The sequence below is a fragment of the Accipiter gentilis genome, chromosome 1 (genome assembly GCF_929443795.1).
Source record: "Accipiter gentilis chromosome 1, bAccGen1.1, whole genome shotgun sequence".
Lineage (NCBI taxonomy): Eukaryota > Metazoa > Chordata > Aves > Accipitriformes > Accipitridae > Astur > Astur gentilis.
The window spans coordinates 32394160-32419201 of record NC_064880.1 but is presented as its reverse complement, the minus strand read 5'-3'; the positions used below and the strand labels follow the sequence as shown (position 1 = coordinate 32419201).

The following is a 25042-nucleotide window of genomic DNA, read 5'->3' as shown; positions in this document are numbered from 1 at the left end:
TTAGCAATTGAAAGAGATGATGGATAGGAAATTCTATCAGTATGACTTTCTAGAGGGTCTGTCCCTCTGCTGTTTAGACAGACGATCATGCATTTCTGAGATTTATTTTTCCATAGTTCACTGCCGCTTCCACTGCATAATGCGAATGAGACTTGTATGTCTTTGGTCTAATATGCATTTTTTCTCGTTATCACTATTTTATTATTCATTCACAGGAGGAGCCATCTCCAACATGTACAGCATAATGGCTGCACGCTACAAGTATTTCCCTGAAGTCAAAACCAAAGGCATGGCTGCAGTCCCTAAACTGGTTCTCTTTACCTCGGAACATGTGAGCTTTTAATACACTGCTAATTCTTAATTTATTGATGCATGTTGTGAAGATGTTTCATCATTAAACAACCATTCCATTAAATGTGCCTATGTTTTGCTGCAGAGTCACTACTCAATAAAGAAAGCTGGAGCTGCACTTGGATTTGGAACAGACAATGTGATTTTGATAAAATGCAATGAAAGGTAGGATGAATGCTAAAGTTTTGATATATTAAATGTGTTCATCTGTTAAATTTGTTGTATTGTGCTTAAGGACTGGTTCAGTACAGTGTGTCAAGTTGCTAATGGCCTGTTGAGAAAATACTATTAAATTATTTCAACTGTAGCTAGTATTTCCATATGCACTCTTTAATTTTCTTTGTCTTTCTGTTTCTACAATAATTACAGAGGCAAAATAATACCAGCTGATTTGGAGGCAAAAATTTTGGAAGCAAAACAAAAGGTTTGTGTTTTTAAAAATCAGTGCTTAAATGCTTGGCTTAGTAAAATTACCTCTTCCTTTGAAGGCTGAGGGTTAACATTAAAAGAGAAGACTATAATGATACAAATGTTATAATAATATTTTCAGCTGCTTAATTATACATTCATGTATTGTTTAGGGAATTATCTATATGTCTTGCTAAGGTTTCCATTTACTGTTTAAAAACAAAGTATTTTTAATTCTTGAACCACATCTGTATTTTATGACTTTAAAAAATAACTTTCTGTTTGGAAATATATGGGAAAAAGTATGAAAACATGAAACTAAAACCTACTTTTATCCAAACCTTAAAGTTTAGCCAAAACCATCAAAAATTCTATTGAAGTCCTAAAAATTCCCATAGATTTCAAGTGTGAGACTGTAGGGTTAGTAAATACAGCCACTAAGTTTAATTTTTTTGGAGGCATTCATTGTTATTTCTTGAATCAATGCAATGAAAAATCCATTAATTTTCTATAAACCCACCAAAGTTAGAGCAATCAAGATTATTATTTTTTTACTTCTTTACATTTGAGCAGTCTATGAAATTGAAGTTCACATTTATTTAATCGAAATCATAATTGACTCACTTTGATAGTTCCACATTTATTGCTTTTATTTTGGATTGCTTTGTTCTGCTTTGTTCTGTTTATTAGTAGATAAAGACTAAAAGAACAACTTCAAGCCTTCAAATTACAACTTACAAATCGCATTAATTTTCCTTTATGCTGCTGTAAAAGTCTTAACTTTACTTGACTATTGCTAGTCTTCTACTAGGATGTTTGAATCTCCTCACTGAAAGAGGTTAGACAAAATAATATTCTTTACCTTCTGACTAGTTAATTTTGTGAAGTTACAATACAATAAAAACAGAGTTTGTTCCTACTATGTATGCAATTTGTTAGTTCCTACTGGTGCTTGTATGTACCTTTCACATGGAAAGAAAAACATTTTTAGGCTGGAAAATGGGATAGCAACATTTCTAAAATTATTTTCACTTTTTTTTTTCTGAAAGAGGTTCAATTTTGTATTTAATATTTTTATTTGTATTGTAGGGATACATTCCTCTTTTTGTAAATGCAACTGCAGGCACAACAGTATATGGAGCCTTTGATCCAATACAGGAGATTGCAGATATATGTGAAAAATATAACCTCTGGCTCCATGTAGATGTAAGTAACTAAATGAAGTGCTGTTTTTCCAGGCAAAAGAGGGATTTTTTTTAACATGTTTTGTCTTGAATTAAAATATTTATTACTAGATCCTAAGTAAATTAAAGTACGTTAGGCTTTTCCAAAACAATGAGTCTTCTCTTTTTTTCTATCTCTTCCAGGCTGCTTGGGGAGGTGGACTTTTAATGTCCCGAAAGCATCGTCATAAATTGAATGGAATAGAAAGGTACTATACGGTGCTTACTTGTAATACTGTTATTAAAGTGCTTTTGTAAGGTACCTGATACTTCACAAATTAATGTAAAGATGAATTTGCTGCATTAAGGAGTTTAAACACTAAATTAAACAAAAGCAAGACATACAGGAAAGGTTCACACTAGGAAGATTGAGAATAGTGGCGAGAAATGAGGAATCCAGAGAAGGTGTTTGAGTATGAATACCTATGATGGAAGCCATGACATGGTGGAAATCTGTAGAGACTCTCTCCTGAAAGATGTTTGCAGTTATTTCCGGAAAATAAAGAGTGTATGTTCTGCCTGAAAAGTGTTCTATAAATGAAAGTTTATAAATATATTTATATGCTTGCTTTTGTATAGCTTATCTATACACACACACGTATATATATACGTGTATACAACAAAGAGAGGAACACATGGTAGAGACTGAATTGGCAGCAATTTTTAGGGGCAAATTTCAGTACCTATAAGGCTGGAAAGGACTATGATAGCACAGAGCTGGTACAATTCTATTGTGCCAGGCAGAAGACTGAGGGAACTTCCAGGGACGCCAGAAAGAGTCACAGATACTCACCGTGTCTCTGGGCACAGGGGACTTATGAGTTGGTGCCATGTGGCGATTACATGAAACGAGCAGGAAGCTCTTGTAGAGGCTAGAGTGAAGTCTGCAGAAAAGAGTGCATGTGTGCCCCCAAGCACATAACCCACGTTACCAAGGTGCCCACTGAGACCAGAAGCCAGCCTTTATTAAATAATTAATTGAACCAAATTTGAAAAGGCAAAGCATTTGTATTGAAAGTGATAGCAGAGTAAGAGTGTGTCTCTCCCCCTAGCCCTTACAATTCAGACTTAGGAGGAGTCCCGTGTGTAGTCTTTGGCACAGTTGTTCCCATATCCAGTGATGACAAGGCTGTAGTCTGTAGAAGATGCTATGTTTATATCCCCATGGGTGTGTTTGTCTCTAGATTTCCTCTGAAACTGCTCTACCATAAAAGGCTGCCCGTCTGAATAAAAATCAGAAAAGCGATGAAGAACCAGAAACATAAGATGTTTCCCATCATTGCAGATACCAGCTTCCAGGGAAGCAAAACAGATTTGAAACAAGCTCTACCCATGTACTCTCAAATTAGCACCAAATTGCTTCCTTGAGTCAACGGTGCTGAATGTGGGCACAGTGTAAAGGCATAAAATGAGAGCAGTGAGCAAAGCTCTTCCTTAGGGGAAAAAAAATATTTCCTAGTGGTGGGCATCTCGTACAGTAAGTGAAGAGCAAGTACAATATAAAAAATAACGTACAGAAGAACGGGTAGGAAAACCATGTGGACCCTTCTGTCTCAGGGACAGCCGTGTCTGGTGGGGGAGGAGTGCTCTGAAGTAGCAGAATCGTATCAGCCCCTGCCCAGTCCAATTTGCTAGTCATTCATGTTATGGTAACATGTCTAATACGAGGTCAGCATTGTAAAGTGGTTTCCTTAAGCTACGCAGGTTTGGTCACAGTAGTTTGCACACCTCTTCTGACCTGAGGTCAACCCAGAGGTGCTAATTAAGACCGCAATCTTAAGCAAATACAGAAAGCTGCAGGCCACAAAGCGTGATATTATTTGTTTTCTGGTCAGCTGTATGGATCTGCAGACGTGGGATGGGGCCCACGTGTGCTGTGTAGTTGCCTGTCACGGGCCCCAGCTGGGGTCTGTTGTTAACACTCAGCCCAGACTTGGCCTGCCCGCAGACATGAGTGTGTAAGGACTGGCACGCTGCCGTGGTACAGAGCTGGGATTGCCTGTGTGGGATAGCCTCTGGCTGGCTGGCTGTGCAGGGTGGAGAGTGACATCTTCGTGTTAAAATAAACCCAATGCTCCATGTGAAAATGACTTGAAATTGTCTTTGTTGGAACCCTGTAAATTAAATAAATGAGCTCAACTGAAACCACAGCACTCTCAAAAGGAAATGAGCTCTTATATAAATTCCTGTTTCTTGACTAGTCCATCTGAAATAGTAGTGAAGCTTTTTTAAAAGGTAATAGCCTCCAAAGTCTGAGCTATATATCTGCAGGTTTGCATTGCCTAAGCAGGAGACTTTAGAAGGGTGGTGGGCTCCCCAGTTAGAGTACAGACTGTGCTGTTGTTCTGGCTGAGGGGTGCTGTGGTCTAACCTAGTGCAGACAGAGGTTGGAATCATATCTGGAATCTTTATGGAATTAGTGGTCCTCAGACTGGCGTGAAGGAGTCATTGTGTTGCTCAAAACAGAAGAACTGTGCTTGTGTCTGTGTCCTCTGAGAGCAGGCTGTAGAAGAGAAGGAAATACCTTTGCATTTTCTTTCAATGACATTGTAAGAACACATGCATAGTCTGTGAAATATGATTATACACTTTCCTTCTCTGGAACACACAGTGAATCAAGGGGACATTTGTTAATTAATTACTTAGGGTGAAGAGGTCAATGGATGTGCGATGTTGGCACATTTATTTTGGCGTCATCATTAAACTGTCTAGGATAGTATGTCAATAATACAGAACAGCTTATCTGTTTGGCTAGTAAATTAGGTGATCCTGTGCATCCACCTGTGTTTACATGTAAAAAGTTTTAAGCTTTACGTACAGAATGGTAGGATTGTGACGTAGTTTTATAGCTTTTAACAGTCCATGGGTTTGACAAGCTAGTACAGAAAAGGTCTGTTGTGGCTCTAACTGGAAAAGCAGGTAAGTATGAGGAGTGTCTTTTCCTTTGCTTTCAACTTCTGCAGTAGCTGCTCAGTAAAGAACTGTATTGTCCCAGAATTCATATTATTCCCTTAATTCTCTGACACCCCCCTCTCCCAATCAGTACCTTGAATTGATATAACCTGTCAAACTGTTTTTGTTAGTTTTATTAGTGCTATTTCTAGAAGTGGAGTCTTCTGGGGATGAAGTTACTGTATCAGCTAATCAGCATAGTCTGACACTAATTAGCTGGTATTAGTAATAATATAAACTAATCAGAAGTCTGACATTGCAATGTTAACGCATGAAAAATTCCTTTCCTGGACAGTATAGCTGGGAAAGATGACACTTGAGACAGTAATAATCTCCATAGTGAAATCATCATGGTCAAAACTCCATACAATTCTATCTGAAAGCAGAAAACAAAGGTGACTGCTTTAGGTTAAATTTCTGTTTTCCAAACCTCTCTGAATGTGTAATTTTTTTTGCAGAGCCAACTCAGTCACTTGGAATCCACACAAGATGATGGGAGTCTTGTTACAATGTTCTGCCATTCTTGTCCGGGAGAAGGTCTGCCTTATATTTAATAATAAAGCAGTTTAAAAAAAAAATAAAAATAAAAAGCAAGCAAATATCAAGCCCTAGTTTTTAAGAGGGTAGTGCAAAATCAATTTAATTTCAAAACTTCTTTTGGAAGGAATAATTGTGTGGATTTACATTGTCTTTAGGAAGTTGTTTTTTATCTTTTCTGTTTTGGGGGGGGGGTTGGGGTTTGGTGGGTTTTTTTTGTTTGTTAAAGATGCAGACAATATGGGTTAGATCTTTAGTTGTTGAATCTTTGCATATTCTAATAACAACACTAGGGCCATGCTAATATTTCATCTGAGCATCTGCCCTGTTTCTGTGATATACTGAACATATACTCTTGGTCTTAGTAATTTGTCACAGTCTAAACTGCTTAAATAAAAAGCAACTTTTTTACATTGCACAGTTGTTTAAAAGTTTCTCAGTTCTGTTGAAAAGAAAACATGCTGCTTTTATTATGAGTCCATGTATATTTTTAGAGGTTTCTTCTAGATACTTCATTGTCATCAATGAAAGTAAGACCAGTGTCTTAATTCTTTTAAGCAATGTGTATTTTCCTTAGATGACAAAAAAAAGTCATATCATCTGTGGATAGGACTAATTTTGTTGTCTACTAATTTCTGGCATGTCAATTGCTGCTAGAAGAGGTTAGTTGAAGAAGTGGTCCCTGTGCATAGAACTGGGATGAAGGAGTTGTGGATTCCAGCCCTAGGTCTGTCTTTGCTCTTCCAGGTGACCCATCTCTAAACTGAGGACTGCAGCATTTATTTCCTTTTATAAAACACTTTGACATCCATTGGAGGGAAGCACTAGCCATTATTTAGTGGCATGCATGCTTATCATGCTAACTATTGCAGGATTTTGGCAACATTTTTATTCTCTATATGAGAACTTTGATAGGTGGTTTTGTATTTATCAGATACACCAGTGTCTTCGAGCTCCTTCAAAGAACCACTAATAAACTCTAAAGGAGGCGCAGACCATTTTAGAAATGTCACATGTCTAAGAATTCTGTGTAACATACAGGAATTTGCTCCCCTCTGTGTTTCCTTCAGAGATATTTACCAGGAATCCATAGGTTTCTGTTGGTCTGAGGACCATATTTATTTGTAAGCAAAAAAATGTCTGGTTTAGGTCATTTGTACTTGTATTTATCACTAATGTTAAGTGTCATAAAGCTGGACAATATATAAAGTTTGAAGCCTTCAATTACCTTTTTTTCCTTCATTTTCTGTAGCTATCTGCTGCATTGAGAGACCACAGCTTTATTCTAGTGCGTAATTTAACACATCAAAAATTTAAGTCCTAAGAACATAGCCTTAAAAGTGAAGTAGACAAAGTTAGTATCAAAAACCAAGAATCCAAATTAATCTGAGAATGTTTTTTCGGGTGTGGGTGTGTGGGTGTGTAAAACCATATGACTACTCAGGGACTTCTAAGAGAACCACCTTAGGTTATGAAATTATTTTTGTGGCTCAGGTTTACAAAACAAGGTCAGTATTTTATAATTTGGCCCATTAAAGAACAATTCTTCTGTATATATTTGAAATAATTTTTTTTATATATTATCAATGCATACAGTTTCATATGCACATGTGCCATACAAGTCATATAAGTACATGTTTTTCACTACAGGGTATACTTCAAGGCTGCAATCAGATGTGTGCAGGCTATCTCTTCCAGCAAGACAAACAATATGATGTATCCTATGACACTGGAGATAAGGCAATACAATGTGGTCGACATGTGGACATTTTCAAATTCTGGTTGATGTGGAAGGCAAAGGTAAATAATAAAAGTTCAGCTCAAAAATCAGAAATGTATATATTTAATTTGTCTCCTGTAACAGTACACATCTTTAAGCATAAATATTTGTATAATTACAATCTCTAAACACACAGGTATCTGAGTATCAAGTCAGAAAAGAACCATGTGAATTGTAGAACAATGTTAGCCATCAATAAATTCAGCTGGAAATTAGAAGAAAGGTTTAAGTCACTAGATGAGTCCTGTGGTAAAACCAGTGAGACCAAAATGGTCTTTTTTTGTGATTTTATACACTTCCATATGTATTTTATGACAGATCACTTGTAGTAGCAGCAGAGTAGACTTGACGACTTACAAGGGTCCTTTGAACATCATGTTTCAATGCATAGATTTTATAAGCAACTTTGAAAACAAAGCCTTTTACTTAAGAAGCTTTGCCCAGCTGATAATTTAACAGTTGATTCCCTGGTACTACTGCAGTATACTTGGATGGCTGAATTTAAGCATGGGCTTATGTATAGGCTTACGTGTTCACAAGATGAGGGTCCATGTAGTCAAGAAAACACATTTCACTTTTATTTCTCTATCTGCAGACATCATATGACTATTCTTCTTGCTCTTCAGCTGACAAAATGGGAATTAAGTTGGTTAACCTGTTCACAGTCTAATCTTTTTTTATAAAACTGAGATTAATTCTAACAGCAAAATGTACAATCATGAAACAGTTTTCACTTTGGGTGAGAGCTAGACAGCAATAGTAAATAACCTATGATGATAAAATGTTTCTGTGCAGATTTCCTCAATATTGAAGACTGAGGGAAGGAAGTAACAGAACTTTAGATATACAGTTGCTGTTAAACACATTGTAGAATTGCCATTGTTCATTTTAAAAAGTACTTCAGAAAAAGAAATGCAACACTTCAACAGAAAATACTTATAACAGTTACTTTAGTAATCAGCATAGATTTGATTACCAGGCTAAGTACATTTCAGTTCAGTCTCAGTTCTTCCTCCAAAATAAATCATTTTGGTACTGTAATCCAGTAACGTGAAACTGCTTATGACACATTAGAATCGGACTGTGTCTAGCAACTTTGAAGTGTGTTGTTTATGGTTCTAATTACCAAGTGCTGACTACAGACACCATCAAAGCATGGACTGAACATTTTTCTAAATACCAGCTGAACACATTTTGTTAAAACCAGCATGCTGATTCTACCTCTGCTGTTATATTCACCTGTTAAACTGACCTCACTAAAGAAGTAGAGCACTTCACAATAAAGAAAAAAAATACAGTGGAAACCATGATGGATATGGGTGATATTTAAAATTCAGAAGTAGGTTTATTGTGGATGTGATTATTTAAAAATAATACAGATTAAAATTGCTAAGTTGATCTGTATATCTGGAATTTAATTTCTCTAGAAACTAGTTACTTTGGATTTCTGTTTGGTCTTGAGACAGATTCAGATTTCTTGGGCTCGAGTTTTCTGAGGTATTAGATAGAATTTGTTTCTAGCAGATTGTGTGATTATATTACAAAGATATTAAGAAAACAAAATATTACGAGCTATGGACATTTTTCTTTCAGCATTAGCCACCATGAGTGATCATACTCTTGTCCTCACAGTAGAAATACACCACCTAGGTCCAGAAGCATTCTTGTGACTTTACCTTCAGTCATTTTATTCAGTACAAAAAACTTACTCCAAATATGCAATAATTTAAGAGTGTACTTGTCTGTCGTCTTCATTCATGTACAAAGTGTGGGTTTTTTTCTTAAAGTACAACTTTTTGGTTTTTCTTATTTATTATCAACATTGATCTACTTTTTCTGGGTTTATGATCTTTCAAAACAAATCAGATATGACAAAAGATCAGTGGGTGGGCAAATGACTTTTAGCAAACACTGCAAGCTTTTACTTGCTGACTTTTTTAAATGCAAATTTCTAGCAAACTCTTCAGAGGAAATAAATTACTTTCCAACTCCTTACCCTTCACCTTTACCAACTGAGTTTCCATTCCATGTTCCTGGTCTTTCAGCAATAGCTGGGAAGCCAAGATGTAATTATCGTAATATTTTTGGAAACTGGAAAAAAAAAAAAGGAGCTAAAAATAATCTATTAAAAATATAAAAATCCCTTGTTATTTTCATAATAAATTCTCTTAAAATGAGACCAAAACCAAACAGTGATTACAGTTCGCCACATTTAGCCACTTTTGTAGTGTTGATTATCTTTACTTTTAAATTACAGGAAGTAATACTGCTAAATGTTTTGTGACTGAAAACATTTAAGGGTGAAGCCTATCTGAAAAGATGATGGCATTGGAGGAGGGAAAAATGACCGTTCAATTAATACTTTATTTTTAAAACAGGGTACAGTAGGATTTGAAAATCAGATCAACAAATGCCTGGAGCTGGCAGAATATCTCTACACTAAAATAAAAAACAGAGAAGAATTTGAGATGGTTTTTGAAGGGGAGGTAAGTTTTCTTTCATCTAACCTGTGTGTAGGAGCCAAATCTGTATGGAATTTTGAAAACAGTCTTCATACTTCTTACAGTTCTGCAAGCCAGCTATGCAAAACTGCTCTTATTTTCTAGAGAACTACATGACTATTGGCATTTGGGCAGTTTTTTGGCCAAAACCCATAAATGTCTGATTTGTCTCCTCTCCTTCTCTGCAGAGGACTTCTCAGTTTAGGGCATGAAGACAACATTAATACAAGCTACTCATGCTGAGATTCCACTTTATAACATATGTAACTGAGCATCTGCTATTTTTGCTGTATGTTCTGTTGCTAGTGCCACTGCATCAGCTCTTGGTTGATAAAATAACAAATATACTTTGTATCTCCATTTACTGTGAAAAGGAAAATTTGGTTGCGCTTGCTGCAATCCTGGAAAACAGTTCTTCGTAAAACTGTGTGTAGGTGAAAAGCATCTGCACTTCGTTAGCACCCTAAAACATTGTAAATAGGACAATGTATAGAGAATCTAAACCAGCAGGTGCAACCAGCAGTACTGTAATCCGTTTATTTTGTTTTAACATGCAGAACTAGGAAAGTTAATACTATATTTTGTCTTTCATGTCTATGTTAAAATATGCTACTGATTAGCCTTTAGTGTGTGAGTGATCTGTATTATTTTGTTTACTGATGTATGTGTTTGGTTCTTTTTGCAGCCAGAGCATACAAATGTATGTTTTTGGTATATTCCACCAAGTCTCAGGGGCATGCCAGACTGTGATGAGAGAAGAGAAAAGTTACACAGGGTATGTGGCTTTTGTTAAATGCCAAAATATAGTCTACTCTTTCAACCCAAAGTATTCTGTTTATTAAAAATAACATATCTATGTGTTGACACGTTCCAAATTCTGGGATGTCAGTTCTCCATTTGCTTGTTATGACCTTGATATTTGTTCACCTTTGTCTCCTATTTGTACTGAGGTTGAAGTCGTGTTTCCCCTGTAGAACTAGATAACAGGACATACTCAGTTATTCTTTGTTTTGTATCGCTTCTGTGCTCCCAAAAGTGTTACGAATCTTTAAAAAGTAGCTAGGCATAAAGATGTCCTAGTCCTGTTTGAGTAGGACAGCATATCAGCAAGAGAAATGAAAAGGTAATTACTTGAAAATGCTGGGACAGGTAAAGGAAATGGAAACCTGTAAGTCCTTGTCAGGTCTTTATTTTGATTTTAAATGTGCTTGGTTAGCCATGCATTAACGCATTTCAGTGAAAATGAATACCCTTTGGAGGACTTTGGGATAAACTTATTTGAAGAAATGATAGAGGGAAGAGAAGGCATCGTAGAGGCACCACCAAGAAAAGTATTGGGTTACTTAGGACTTGAGGGAAGTGAAATACATTAGTTTTGTAGTAGCATTGTAGGCAGACAGAAGTGGAATGAAATAGATTCAGGGGACAAAAGAATGATTTTATAGTTGCCAAAATGAATTGCCTTTTTTGGGGGGGGGGGGGAAGGGAGAAGAATGGGCAAACTTGGGATGTTTTGTAGAGGATTTTATGTCTGCATCACACTGGGGAAAGAGAGCAGAAGAGAATAGAAATTCCTGGGTCAACTGAGTGACATGTTAGATAAAGAAATTGCCAGAAAAGAGAGAAAAGAGGAAGGTAGATAAGACTGGAAAGAAGGATGAAGTGTTTGACTTCTCACTGTTAAATGTTAGAGGACATTATAAAGCATCCTGCAAAACAGTAGAAGAGCCAGTCATCTGACCTTGGCTGGCAGAGAGCAGAGCAGGAGAAAGATAGTCTGGATGGAAAAACTGGGCTCAGTCAATATCAAATATTAAGATTGTCAGAACATTATTCCTTGTAAATTAAAGTGAGGAAGTGAGATTGCAGTAAACGCACAGTACTGCAAAACTACTGGAAGGTTTCCATGGCTTATGGTAACAGAAAATGCTGTTTATGACATAGATCTTGTTGAAAAATTTCCATTGTTGTTGTTCTCCCCACCTCCACGCCTAGAAAATGACTTTGATAATACATAATACTCTCATGGAAAACATCCGTTACCCTCGAAAAGGTGGTTTTGGAGTAGGTTTTCATAAAAAGAAAACATTTCTTCATGACAAAGTCTTCAGTACAAAGAAATGACATGTACACTTAATACATTTAATATATAGAATTATTACGTAGTGAATACTCTAGGATGCTCTTAGTCTATTAATCAAAAAGATAGATATTGTTGTCAATTTTCCTTTAAATAGTCAGTCCTACATATTTCGTTTTTCAAGCTTTTTCTCTTACAGATCTTTTTATAAAAACTAGTGCCTTTCTGATCTGTCCATTTATTTTTTCCAAATTAAGAAATGTTGTGACAGACAAAGGACAAATTTTTTTAATTACTCTTCTCTCTCTGTCTCTCTCTCTCTTTCCTTTCTTTCTTATTTTTTTTTTTTTTTAAATGATAAAGGTGGCACCGAAAATCAAAGCACTGATGATGGAGTCAGGTACTACCATGGTTGGATATCAGCCTCAGGGCGATAAAGTCAACTTCTTCCGAATGGTCATCTCAAACCCAGCAGCAACTAAGTCTGACATTGACTTCCTCATTGAGGAAATAGAAAGATTGGGGCAGGAGCTGTAGTACAGTGGTTGAATTATTTATTTCTCTAAGTCACTGTTTTCCAGCACTGGCTATTTTTTTAACCCAGTTCTGTAGAACATGTTTTAAGGAAATTCTCTAAGTTCTGATCTCCTAAGACATCCTTAAACAAAACAACTATAGGCTACTGAAACATATATGTATTGGTAGATCATATTACTGAGGGAAAATGTATTATCTTGAAGTTGAAGTACTATTGACTCTTACATTGGTCTTGTTTATTGTAGTCAGCAGGAAATTAATAAGTACTAAAATAGCAAATTAAGAACTCTGCACAGTATATATGTACAGTATAAATAAATATATATAATTATATATATACATACATATATATATAAAGAGTGGTTATAAACTTAGATCTAAGACACAGCATGTTTTCCACTTTAAGAGAAATAACTTTTCCTTCAACAACTAATGATGTGGATAATGTGCTACAAATTTTTCTGCCAAATAAAAATAGACATATAGAAACATTTCTAAAATGTAGATTCTTAGGAGCTAAAGAAAATGTATAACAGTATTAAATCTTATTGTTGGTGCTTCTCTCACGTACAAAACAGCAATCTCTAACAGCACCTTTGAGTAAAATAGTTGTATTTCCCCTTTAGTGTCACATCAGGGGATAATAGTAGCAGAGTCATTGTAACAGGTATATTATGGCTGTATTTTTAGAGGTTAATTTGTGTAGATTGTGTATATTATTGTTAAATGACTTTGTGTAAAAGGATTTAAATGTAATAGTTTTACAGCAAGATAACTGTTGAATTGTAGGTATATGAAATATTTGCTTATTTATATGCAGAGATTTACCATGCTGAAGAGTTGTCTTGTATTTTCTTCCATTTGTAATGTATCCTATTTATATATTATTGAAGTTCTAAATAATGTTTATGGTATTTTAGTGTCTTTGTGAGCCAAAGAAAAAAATACAAAAATATTAGTTGACACTTTGATTTAAATCCTAGTGCCCTTAAAATTATAACTTACAGATAATTTTACTGAATATAAGGAATTCTAACATTGTGTATAGACTGTCAAATGATGAGATCCCTTTAATCTATTAGAATTTTCAGTTTTATTTATTGTAATGTCAGACTGTCTGTTCAGTGTTCTGAATGCTTTTCTAGTGCATATTGGTTGCTAATCAAGGCCCCTGTTTTTGAGTTGTATTTCAGGACTAATCTCTATGACCATTTAAACTAAATTCTGTGGGAGTTTTAAGCAGCACCATTCTTCTAGTGATATGGAATTCAGTATGTGTTTGGAGCTTATAAAATAAATAAAAACAAAAGTAATCTCAGAATCTTTAAATACAGCTGGCATGTCACAACAATTTCAACTGTCTAGACTTTTCAAAGTATAGACACCAGAGTCATCTGCAGCTTGTTCAGTTTTAATCATTAGATAATCAATACTACCGAGTGGAAAACTCCATACTGGAAGCAGAGTAGTGGAACAAAATGAAGATTCAATAATCTACTGAGTTACTGTCATGGTGATAAATGGAATATGCTAATTTCAAATCTTTTTATACATGATTCTATGGCTATCTTCTATGCAAGTCAGTAATTAATTGGTTTTTCTTTTCTTTTTTTTTCTTCTCCAAATCAATAAGAAAATTAAATTATTTTAGAAACATTCAGTGAAATGCAGTCATGCTATGCAGTTTTTGCAGCCTCTCTGAACCCCTTCAGTCCTGTGGAAGGACAGCTACACCAGGAGAGATTGCCATCCTGCAGGTCCCACTGGTTGTCTTCTGAGGACACTGTCTCACATCCTTGGCTGGGTCAGAGCAGGGAGAAGGAAGAAGCTGTCATGGTAAATGCCATATCATATAGCATAGCCTTTCCAGCTTTTCATAGGACTATTGCTTATCGCTCTTCCATAACCTGTAAAACCTTCTGTTGAAATTATTTGAGTTGAATCTAAAAATTATTATAAATTTGTCAGTCTTCTATATTTATGAGTGTGACTTTCAAAATATCATCTAACTTGTTACTTTTATGCTATGAAACCCCCCAGTAATCTCATCAGTACAATATATTTTTTTTCATTAGGTTATTTTTCTCAAGACAGCATAGTTGGTCTCTTGCCTTCTTGATCTTAAACCTCAGTCCTCCTTAATTATAACCCTGATATCTTACCATGTCTTCAGTACTTAACATTTCTTGATGTAAACATCCATGCTGTATGACCTGAGGACTGCAATTCTGAAGTAGTCAGTGTGAACATTGACTTCAGTACCAACTTCCATAATATTAAATGCCATTCTTTATAGATAGCAGCTACTCATCAAAACTAGAGGGCCTCTCATTGACAGCTGGTTTTAGAGTACAGAAATAAGTTTGTTTTGAAGTAGTAGAACATTTTGATTTACAGGCTTCTGCCTGAAATCTGGTCTCTGTCACAGTTTTACTTTATTCAAAGGGCAGCTAGAGAAGATTGAAAGATTTCCCTCAGTCCTCCTTGTTTATGAGAAACAATACAAACTAGTATAATCAATACAAATATGTATAACTGCTGACCTAGCTTCACTAGGGGATTTTATGTCTTCCACACAAGCAGCACCATGGCCCTTGTGATTTCTTCAACCAGTTCTTAGGTGGGAATTTCTGACTTTCTCCATCTCCCCAGTCAAGATATTTCAGCAATACTGTTACTAAGGTTCCCAACTTACCCTTAATCCTCTAACCTTAATATTTTAACCTCATGGACCTTGTATCCAGATCACCATCTCAATATTGTAATGATAATTACTGTATTTGAAATGTTGTATCTCCTCAGAGCATATATACTAGGTAAAGAGAATCATCCTCATGTAACTGATCATGAAACTATAGGAAAGACCATAATATGGCTTACTGGCGTTCATACAGCAAGACTTGGACAGTCCTGTGATACAGTCAGAAATAGATCTAGACCTCTTCAGCACATATACAATGTTTTGCTTACTAAAATTTCTGCTTCCTCATTTAATAGAGTATCTTGTATTGGGGAGGTCAAAAGCATCAGAGGTTCTACCTATTGCGTTTGACAGCTTGCAGCTAGGTGGGAATAATGGAGCTTCCCCTGCCTGTTTCAGAAGCGAGACCAGTAACGCAGAGGTATTTTCTCTGTGTTTGGATTTATCTTCCTACCCTCTGCATTTTATCTTGCCTTTCTGCAGTGCTGTGTCTTGACACAGATGATACAATTAGATTTTTGCAAAGCTTTTAGTTCTAATATCAGACTCTGGAGTGTTTCCCTATTAGATGTACCTGCTTCCACAGGCACAGGGCTCATATTAATCTCCGACTTGGTTAGCTAATTTTAACAGAGCAGTTACGGTAATCAGTGAGAACTCATCTGTGTTTTCTTCTCAGTAGGTAATTTTCATCTGAGTAATATGTTACAGCTTCTCAGACAAAAGCTTACCTGGAATTTTCCTGCTTTTTAATCCATACACTATTAACTCTGAGAGATCAGGAAGTATGGATATACAGAAGTGTTGACTAATTCAAAGCATTGCAATTCCAGGTGAGTAACTTTGTTTTTCTGAGGTTTAAAATACACTCTAAGGTAACAATTTTGCCTTTAAAATCACACGGACAATCACTGTAAATTTGTGTGGGTGAATTCAGATCATATAAACAATAGGCAAGATCTTAGCTGAACATGTAGCTGCAGTGCTTATTAACTGATGTAATTTATTTGGAAAAGACTGACCATTGGATAAAAATCAACAGCAGCTGTTGATTTTGAATGAGAAAAATTCTGATTGTATTATTAAAGGTAATTTTTAGTGAAGATAGTTAGATTATACCATTCACAGCAGACAGATGGAACCATGGGCCTTGGGAGTAACCCAGGATTTTAAAATTATCATTGACTTAGTTTACAATCTGTTTTTTGAATGGTGACATATATGAAGAGATTTTTTAAAGAGAATCTCTGTTTTATGGTTTAAGAAATGTCGAAGTTATAAAGAAGATATGCAATGCAGTTTAAATTTTTCAATAAAAGTTGATCTTAAAACTGTCTAATTTGTCTCATACCATTTTTGTGAGTTCCTTTGTTTCCTTAAGAATATGAGACAAAAGCCATACAACATTATCCCTCACATTAAAAACAGTAAGGCAAATGCTAAGCCTACTCTTTAGTTTTAATTGTGAATTGAATGTGAGCTTGTACCAACACAGACTGAGGAAGAACGGCAAACTCTAGACCTTGATCAGTTTGAATAGAGTTGTTGAGACATTAGTACTGTGTAGAAATGCCAAAAAATAGAGAATCTAAAAATCTTTTTTCGTGGTGTTTTGTGCGGTTTCTGAAATCCTCATCCAGCTTATGCAGAGGACCAAAGAAAGCAAACGGGAACCTTGGAATGAGTAAAAAGAATAAGATCAAGCCCTTGTGGTAAAAGCCCTGGTATTTAATCTGTGGATATATTTATAAAACGTACTTCTTGTAATACAGGTCTTACTCCCAGGAAGACTTGAATACATGCTTAACTTCGCACACTTTGCAATGCCACTGGTTGATCTCGGTGTTTGTTTATTAAGCACATTTAAATCTGCACACAATCAGAACTAGGATATTTTTACGCAATCAAAAATCTACTTGACCAAAAAAGTACTTTTCTGTATGTAAAAAAAAATGCAGGACAGGACCAAGCCTAGAGGTGTTTTGAATAGTGTTATGTTTCAGCACTTCTGTGTTTGTCTGGCAAGAAATGATGCAGAGATGGCAAGAGGAGCCTTCAGGGTCATACGACAATACACTGTGGAATCAGAACTACAGGATACTGGGTGCCTGACTGCAAAAGCATTTGAAGTTTGCATAGCAGAAAATCTGTGAGTATTCTTACCAGAGTCAGTTGGAACTGGGTTTCTTTGTTCAGCCACTTGTTTATTAAGCATCATAATGCACAGTCTTTTACAGTAAAAATGTTTCCTTGAAATACAAATGAGATATTGGCAGCTTTATTTTGTGAGTAAAGTAAATATGTTTCATAAGAATAATTTTGCAAAGATGTACAAGAGAAGCCTAATCCTGCCACCACAGAAGTTGACGGGAGAATTGTTGCTGATTGCATGAATCAATCTTTCCCATTCTCAGAAATGAAAGACCATTTCCTAATAAAACAACAGAATGACACCTTAAGTCTGAGGTAGGAAAAAATACTGAAGTTCTTATATCCTCTAAAAAGGGCTATACATAGTGCAGTAACATTAAACAAATCCAAAGTATTTCATATAGAATCATAGATGTTTTAAAATAACACCAGAAATCGAGTTTGAGCATAAAATAGTTGAAATATAAAATTTATAAGAATGCCATTACTTCAGGGAAACACTTTTTTTTCCCTAACTGGACTTGAGTGAAGCATAATAATTACAAAACACAACTCTTTCCCTTTGTAAATAATGTATGAATTAAAGCTTTTGGCACATGATATATACTTGATATATATCATGTATAACATGAAGAAGGTGATTTAAAATTTTGGGTTCTAGACCATATTTTGGGGTAAACTGCTGTTCTACTATAGCTGTTAAAATATTTTTAGTTCTTTTTTTGTATGCCAAATATATTGAAAAATAAGAGCACATTTTAAATTCATAGAAGTATAAAATTATGTTTTTCATAATATAGACAAATTCTAGTTTATTACTGCTTTATGCATTATCCATAGAACTGTCATTGATTTTTAACAGTATGTAACAAATTTCATTTTGATTGCTTTAGGGGGTAGGATGAGTATCCTTCAAGTAGGATGAGTTTTCTTAAGAACAATTTTCTTTCTAAGTTAAAGAATTTTATGCAGCAAACTAGGCTTGAGGAAAATACATGCTGCAAAGAAGCTTACCAAGTCCATTAGTGTAGCATGCAAATACCATAACATAAAACACAAAAATTATGGAAGGTGATTGTATTGTGTGACTACTAAGGAATGTTCAGCTTACACACAGACTGTTCAATAAAACGTTAAGACCACAATGGTACTGTTAGCAGTTACGTACAGCTTGCTGTGGTCAACATAATTACATCTGTCTGAATTTCTTCTTTTAGTGTTTTATAATTGCAAACTGTGACAGCTTAGGGTGATGATATGTGAATCAGGAGTACTACTCCCTCAAGAACTGCAGCTGAGTGAAGAGGAAATGAGAAGACACAAGAATTGACTGAAAGCAAAGGTTAAAAGGATAGATGGACAACATGGAAGGGTTTGGGTTTCATCAGACCACCTGGACTCGTGCAAAACATTTAACACTGTCCCGCACAACATCCTTGTCTCTAAATTGGAGAGACATGGATTTGATAGATGGACCACTTGGTGGATAAGGAATTGGCTGGATGGTTGCACTCAAAGAGTTGCGGTCAATGGCTTGATGTCCAAGTGGAGACCAGTGAAGAGTGGCATTCCTCAGGGGTTGTTATTGGGACCGGTGCTGTTTACCATCTTTGTCAGTGACATGGAGAGTGGGATTGAGTGCACCCTCAGCAAGTTTGCTCATGACATCAAGCTCTGTGGTGCAGTCAACACACTGGAGGGAAGGGACGCCATCAAGAGGGACCTTCACAGGCTTGAGAGCTGGGCCTATGTGAACCTCATGAAGTTCAACAAGGCCAAGTGCAAGGTCCTGCACATGGGTTGGGGCAATCCCAAGCACAAATACAGGCTGGGCAATGAATGGATTAAGAGCAGCCCTGAGGAGAAGGACTTAGGGCTGTTAGTTGACAAGAAGCTCAACATGACCCGGCAATGTGCACTTGCAGCCCAGAAACCACTTGCATCCTGGGCTGCATCAAAAAAAAGTGTGACCAGCAGGTCGAGGGAGGTGATTCTCCCTCTCTACTCTGCTCTCGTGAGACCCCACCTGGAGTACTGCGTTCAGCTCTGGGGACCCCAACACAAGAAGGACATGGACCTGTTGGAGCGAGTCCAGAGGAGGGCCACGAAGATGATCAGGGGGCTGGAGCACCTCCCCTGTGAGGACAGACTGAGAGAGTTGGGGTTGTTCACCCTGGAGAAGAGAGGGCTCCAAGGAGACCTTATAGCACTCTTCCAGTACCTAAAGGGGAGCTACAGGAAAGATGGGGAGGGACTCTTTGTCAGGGAGTGTAGTGGTGGGACGAGGAGTAATGGTTTTAAACTGAAAGAGAGTAGATTTAGGTTAGATATTAGGAAGAAATTCGTTACTGTGAGGGTAGTGAGACACTGGAACAGGTTGCCCAGAGATGTTGTGGATGCCCCCTCCCTGGAAGTGTTCAAGGCCAGGCTGGATGGGGCTTTGAGCAACCTGGTCTAGTGGAAGGTGTCCCTGCCCATGGCAGGGGGTTGGAACTAGGTGATCTTTAAAGTCCCTTCCAAACCAAACCATTCTATGATTTGGAAGAATCAGACTTACGGAAAAAGCAGAATAAAAATTATAGTTAGAATAAAAGATAAGATGCAAGCAGAAGTTTTTGAGTAGGCCTGGTAAAGAAATAAAAAAATTCTGGTTCTCTGTTTTAATAGATCTATCTACTGAGGAAAAGTGGAGCACTGTTTAGCAATGATGACAACGGAAAAATTTGAAGATAAAATATTACACACCTGGATTTATTTCTGCTATTTACTAGGTAATCTGTTGAGCATCTGAATATAATTATTTCAGACTGGATAAGTATACTTTATATGTGTATTTGTGAGTGTATATTTATTTCTTGATATAAAACGCAAGGACGCATACCTGCACATACTCAGTGTGTATCAGAAAATAATGAAGTCTTGCATGATGTTGACCATTTTGTGTAGGACTTTTTAGGACATCTGCAAAGATTCTTGAAGTGTAACGTTAAACAAATATATCATGAAGGAAACAGTAAATTATTTTCCCTTACCTTTGAAAGTATCTGTGTGTGTTGTGTATGTATATGAATGATTAAATCCCTATCATGTGAAATTCTTAAATTATATAACTTTTAACAGGATACCAGTCAAGTTCATCTGAGAACAGTTGGTTTGAGGCAGGAATTACTGTGTGAAAATTTTTGGCCTTGTTTTATGTGGAAGGGTGTTGTGCCACGACAGTGTAAACAAAAATATGTAAGATCATTGCAGGTGATAGGAAATGGAGAAAAAGTAAGTTTAACGTTTCAAGAAAGCCTAAAAAAATGTCACTACAAGCAAAATCAACAAATGTAAGTACAATTACTTTAAATGAGATTTACAGAAGCCTATCATCTGTGACTACACTGTAAGCTGATTTGAAGCCGTACCTGCTTGGTGTGACATCAGCAAGAGTTTGGATAATACTGGTGTATAAAGCAAGCATATTGGCCTTCAAAAAAATAAAAACTTGAATGCTAACTTTAAACTGGACAGGTAAAAGTGTCTCTAGAAAGCAAAGTGAGAAAGGCATAAGACATTTCTCACTCAGTGTCATGTTGGTTAGTGCTTTTTATCTTGTAAATATTGCACGTATTATAAATTACATTCACTGTTCAATGTATTGCCTTATTAATGAGGACCTTCCATGGGCCCCAGCAAAAAAGGCCATTAATCTTAATTAAGCTGCTTCCTTTACTTTTAGGAAGGCTGCCTGCAGGGTAAAACTGACATTTGTGCTTGTGGGCATAGGGCCAGACTGACCACTAGATTGTACGGGATGAACTCTTTATTTCCATTACTTTGAGTTTTTTATGGTTTCTTGTTGCATTGCCTGGCTATGAGCATCCTTTGAAGAAAAGGCCCTTACTGACTGTCTCTTTCAGCTAATTCACTCTTCTGCCACACGCGTGGCACTGGCAATTGCTAAACGTACTAGCATGGCTCTTACCTCAAGCAGTACAGCTTCGCTGGGCAATGGGGTGAGATCTCTGTGTGCTGGGTTTTACAGTGCTGAACCAAAGAACCATAGCTGTTCTGATTACAGCAGGATTTCCTATTTGTGGAAAAAAATGACTTTTACTAATTCATTGTAACTATAACTTTTAATAACTCATTGTTTTAATTTACTGGTAGTTAGGCTGCTGCAATAGTTTGGTGCGTTCACTTGCCTCGGTCACGCTTTTTAATAAAAAGTATATTACTTGTACCTGATTATGTTGTGTTTCAGGGCCACTACATTTCTTTATACTGTTTTGCATCATCATGACTCTTCAATTATTCTACATGTTTTTCAAGAGGAGGAGTATTTTCTTTCCCACTACAAAAGAACTAGGTTTAGTTTCCCTACTGTAAATACCCTATATCAGTGAGTAGTTTTTATTGTTTTTACTCAGTCCTAGTGAAATGCAGTTATTCTGTAAGTATAAATTAATTACCAGCTCTATCTTAGAGTATAATGCAATGCATATTCTCTTGTCTTCCCAAGGATATGAGGCCTGTCTTTTGAAAGATATGATGAGAAGTCACGGATTGCCAATCTGTGACCTGGTTCCCTAACACTGAGAATTGTAATTGCCATCAAACAGCTCCCTCTGGTTTCTTAAGTGAGTAAACACAGACTGATTGCAGCATTAGAGCTAGCGTTGCAGCTGAAAGAAAACCCAACAAAATTTCTTCCTTTTGCATACATCAACATTACTTTAAAAAGAGCTACTAGGCCAAAAATTGCTACAATTTGCCTTCCCCAAAAGCCTAATTTTAAGTTGTGGGTTATTGTTTGTTTTTTTTTTCTCCCAGAAATTCTGTGACTGTAATGTAAATAATTATGCTTAGCTATTGTTGAATGACTTCAGAACTCGTGTTAATTTTCTATATATAATGCTGCTATAATTGTCCATTACTGGTGTACTTGAAAGAGTCCAGAGGTGGAATGGAGGTTCTCAGGGGAATTTGAAGACTCTTTCATTTACTCTGTGGTTCAGTCCAGAGCTGTTTCCGTTAAGCTGGCAAAGTGGTCAAAAGAAGTAACTGAAATCACTGGATTACACCATAGACACTTGGTTGGATACTCAGAAAAATGTACATGACTTGAATTTACAACAGGAATGCCTCTTCCCTTTTCATCTTTTAGCATAAACAATTAATTAATCATCCTTCCAATGAATAGATCAACAGATCCTTTCAAATACGTGTGTGTAAGACAGAGAGAGAGTGTGCAAGAAAAGCTTCTCTGTTAGGCTACCAAACCAGTCTTTTACACCTACCTTTGGATGGTAGAGTAGGCTGGGATGTTGTCCTAACACAAGAGAACAAAACTAATTCAGACACCCTGACTTTGGTGGGGTTCTTGGGTACAAATGAAGGGGGGAAGAGTGATAAAATGATTGGTGGTTTATGCCAAAGAAGAGTCATATAGGGCCAATTTCAAACATTACAATTTCCCAGCAGGCAAAAAGCAAATATACAACACGCTTCAGGCTGAATAGTTTACAAAGAGGTAAGACGTCAGAAGAAGCCAAGAAATAATTCGATAACAGAATCAGCACTGAGTAAGTGACATTTATTGCACGTAGTTTGAAATAGATACCAGTTTATAGTATGTTGTTTTGTGGGAATACATTTGACTTTGAAATGCATGTGAATATCTACCTGTCCCTAACTGCTTGTTTTTATAATTTTAACTGCACAAGATTTTTCTAGCAGTAATATTTTTTCATTACATCCATAGGCACTAGAAGCACTTTTTACCACCTACATCGCTCAGCAAAGGGTGCAAAGAGGAACTGTGTAGAGAGGTAAAGCTTTCTTCCACACACTTTTTTTACTTATGTTTAGCTATCTTAAATCAGGTTAATTTTCTAATAGTATGGAATTCTATCAAATTATGTGTTGGTTTCCTAGGCTAAATAATGCAAGTTTAATTAATAAAATAATTTGAAATGGCAAAGGGCAAAGCAAACCAGTGGAAAATATACTGTATAGAAAACTGTTGCAATGACTTGTAGAAGCAAGTAATGTGAGCTAACAGATTCTACCTCTACTTGCTTTGAGTCTGATGTGCTCTCTGAAATGCAGATTCAACAATCTGGGAAGCTGTTCAGCAGTTACAACAAGGAATACCAAGGATTTAGAAAAAAGGAGGCCCATTTCCCTTTTACATTATAAAATCAGACTTTTATGACCAGTTGTGAATGGGAGATGAGATCTGATAGGTTCTTGACCCCCAAAATCAAGTCACACTCATGCTTTCACTTTTTTTTTTTTTTTTAAATAAATCAATTGCTGTTTGAAAAGCTTTTATATAGCAAGTTATGCAGAATCTTCTCATGGAGGTCTGTGTGTGTACATACATATATGTGTCTGCATCAGACCCAAATCTTGATCAGTTATTCTACAAGAAGCAAAGAAAACACTATAAAATAATAGTTCTAAAACATATACATATAAAAATATGTTAGAAAGATTTTAGCCATCATTTGGGTTTGCTTTCTTTTGTTACATACTACACACTACAAATAACTTTTAAACTACCTTATAAATTGAAGATCTTTATCATGTATTTCATAGTTATCCATGCTCTATAAGCCACATCATAATTGTGGCTAGTATTATTAGTCTCTATTATTTGTAGGCCTCTGGACTCAGTAACATTTTAGAAGATGCAGCTGTTGAATTGCTTTTAGCTGGTTCAGTAATCATTGCAATTGTTTTGCAGTTGACTGTAATTCCTGGGATTTTAGTGGGATTGCTATTTAAAAAAAACACCACCACCACCACCAAAACAGCAAACCATCAACAAATTACATTCCTAATTTATGCTGTTAGGTTGTAATCTGTTGATGGCTCTCTAACAGATTAAGACCTAACATAAGCATAAATAAGGAGGTAGTTTAGAACCTAACATAAAAGCCCAAAAACTAACAACCCCAAATAGTGCCTTCACCCTGGTGTAATTCTACTGAATTTTAGTGAAATTACACAAAGAAAAATTGAGGCCAAACTTAATGGACTAGAACCAGGTGTACTGCTCTTGTTCTACAAGGGATGTGGCTATCGTAGAAGAAATAGACTGGTTTGGGGAAGAATGAGGCCAGGGTGACCAGAGGAGATGCTCTGCATCCCTTTTGTCAGCCTGCGCCTGGGTTTCCAGCTATGACTTCAGGTTTGTATTTCATGGCTGAACATCCAACAACTTTAACCTGTCAAACTTTGCTGCTGTGGTACAGCTGCACATAATGGTGTAAGAATGGTGGGCACTGTACTTCCTCTGTGAATGAACTGGTTGTCTTGTCCAAGCCCCCTACTCAAATGGGGCCACCCAGAGCAGGTTGCCCAGGACCATGTCCAGATTGCTTTTGAATATCTCCAAGGATAAAGAATGAGAATGAATCTATCTCTGGTGTCTCCTATTTTCCTTTTGTATGTGCTGGAGAAGACTTTACACATACCTGGAAGCGGAAGTAGATTATTCCACTTGGGGTTAGGAGGGAGACCTGGTTAGTAAAGTTTTAAATAGAAATCTACAAAACCCCAAAACAACAACAAAAACCCCCAAACAAACAAGGAGAGACACTGTAGAAAGGGAGGAGCCAAAACGAAATATTTCCATTCCCTACCAGACATCAGAAGAGTCAAATTTCAAGATTCAGCTCTATTAATGATTTTTATTTATTTGGCCTCAACAAATATAATATTAAGTGTTCTGGAAATATCTCACAGGTAACAAAGAATTATATTATGTATTTACAATGGAGAAATAAAACTATTCCCTGCAGTCATCTTAGTATTTTTGATGGGTGT

General features: G+C 36.3%; 1 protein-coding gene across 2 annotated transcripts in view; it reads left to right on the top strand.

The window, feature by feature from the left end:
- GAD1 (glutamate decarboxylase 1) overlaps positions 1-21846 on the top strand; it is a 40869-nt gene extending 19023 nt beyond the window's left edge. The window contains exons 8-18 of one of the 2 annotated variants that reach the window (XR_007506999.1): positions 216-331; positions 437-516; positions 721-775; positions 1849-1965; positions 2127-2191; positions 5393-5471; positions 7122-7271; positions 9630-9737; positions 10438-10527; positions 12196-17219; positions 19889-21846. Coding sequence is in view for 1 of the 2 variants with exons in the window: in XM_049808081.1 (XP_049664038.1) it covers positions 216-331; positions 437-516; positions 721-775; positions 1849-1965; positions 2127-2191; positions 5393-5471; positions 7122-7271; positions 9630-9737; positions 10438-10527; positions 12196-12369 (1034 nt within the window). In the remaining variant the exon portion in view is untranslated. Of the gene's footprint in view, positions 1-215; positions 332-436; positions 517-720; positions 776-1848; positions 1966-2126; positions 2192-5392; positions 5472-7121; positions 7272-9629; positions 9738-10437; positions 10528-12195; positions 17907-19888 lie in introns of those variants that run through there. The other variant, XM_049808081.1, reaches the window with a different exon arrangement.
- Positions 21847-25042: the final 3196 nt, after the last annotated feature.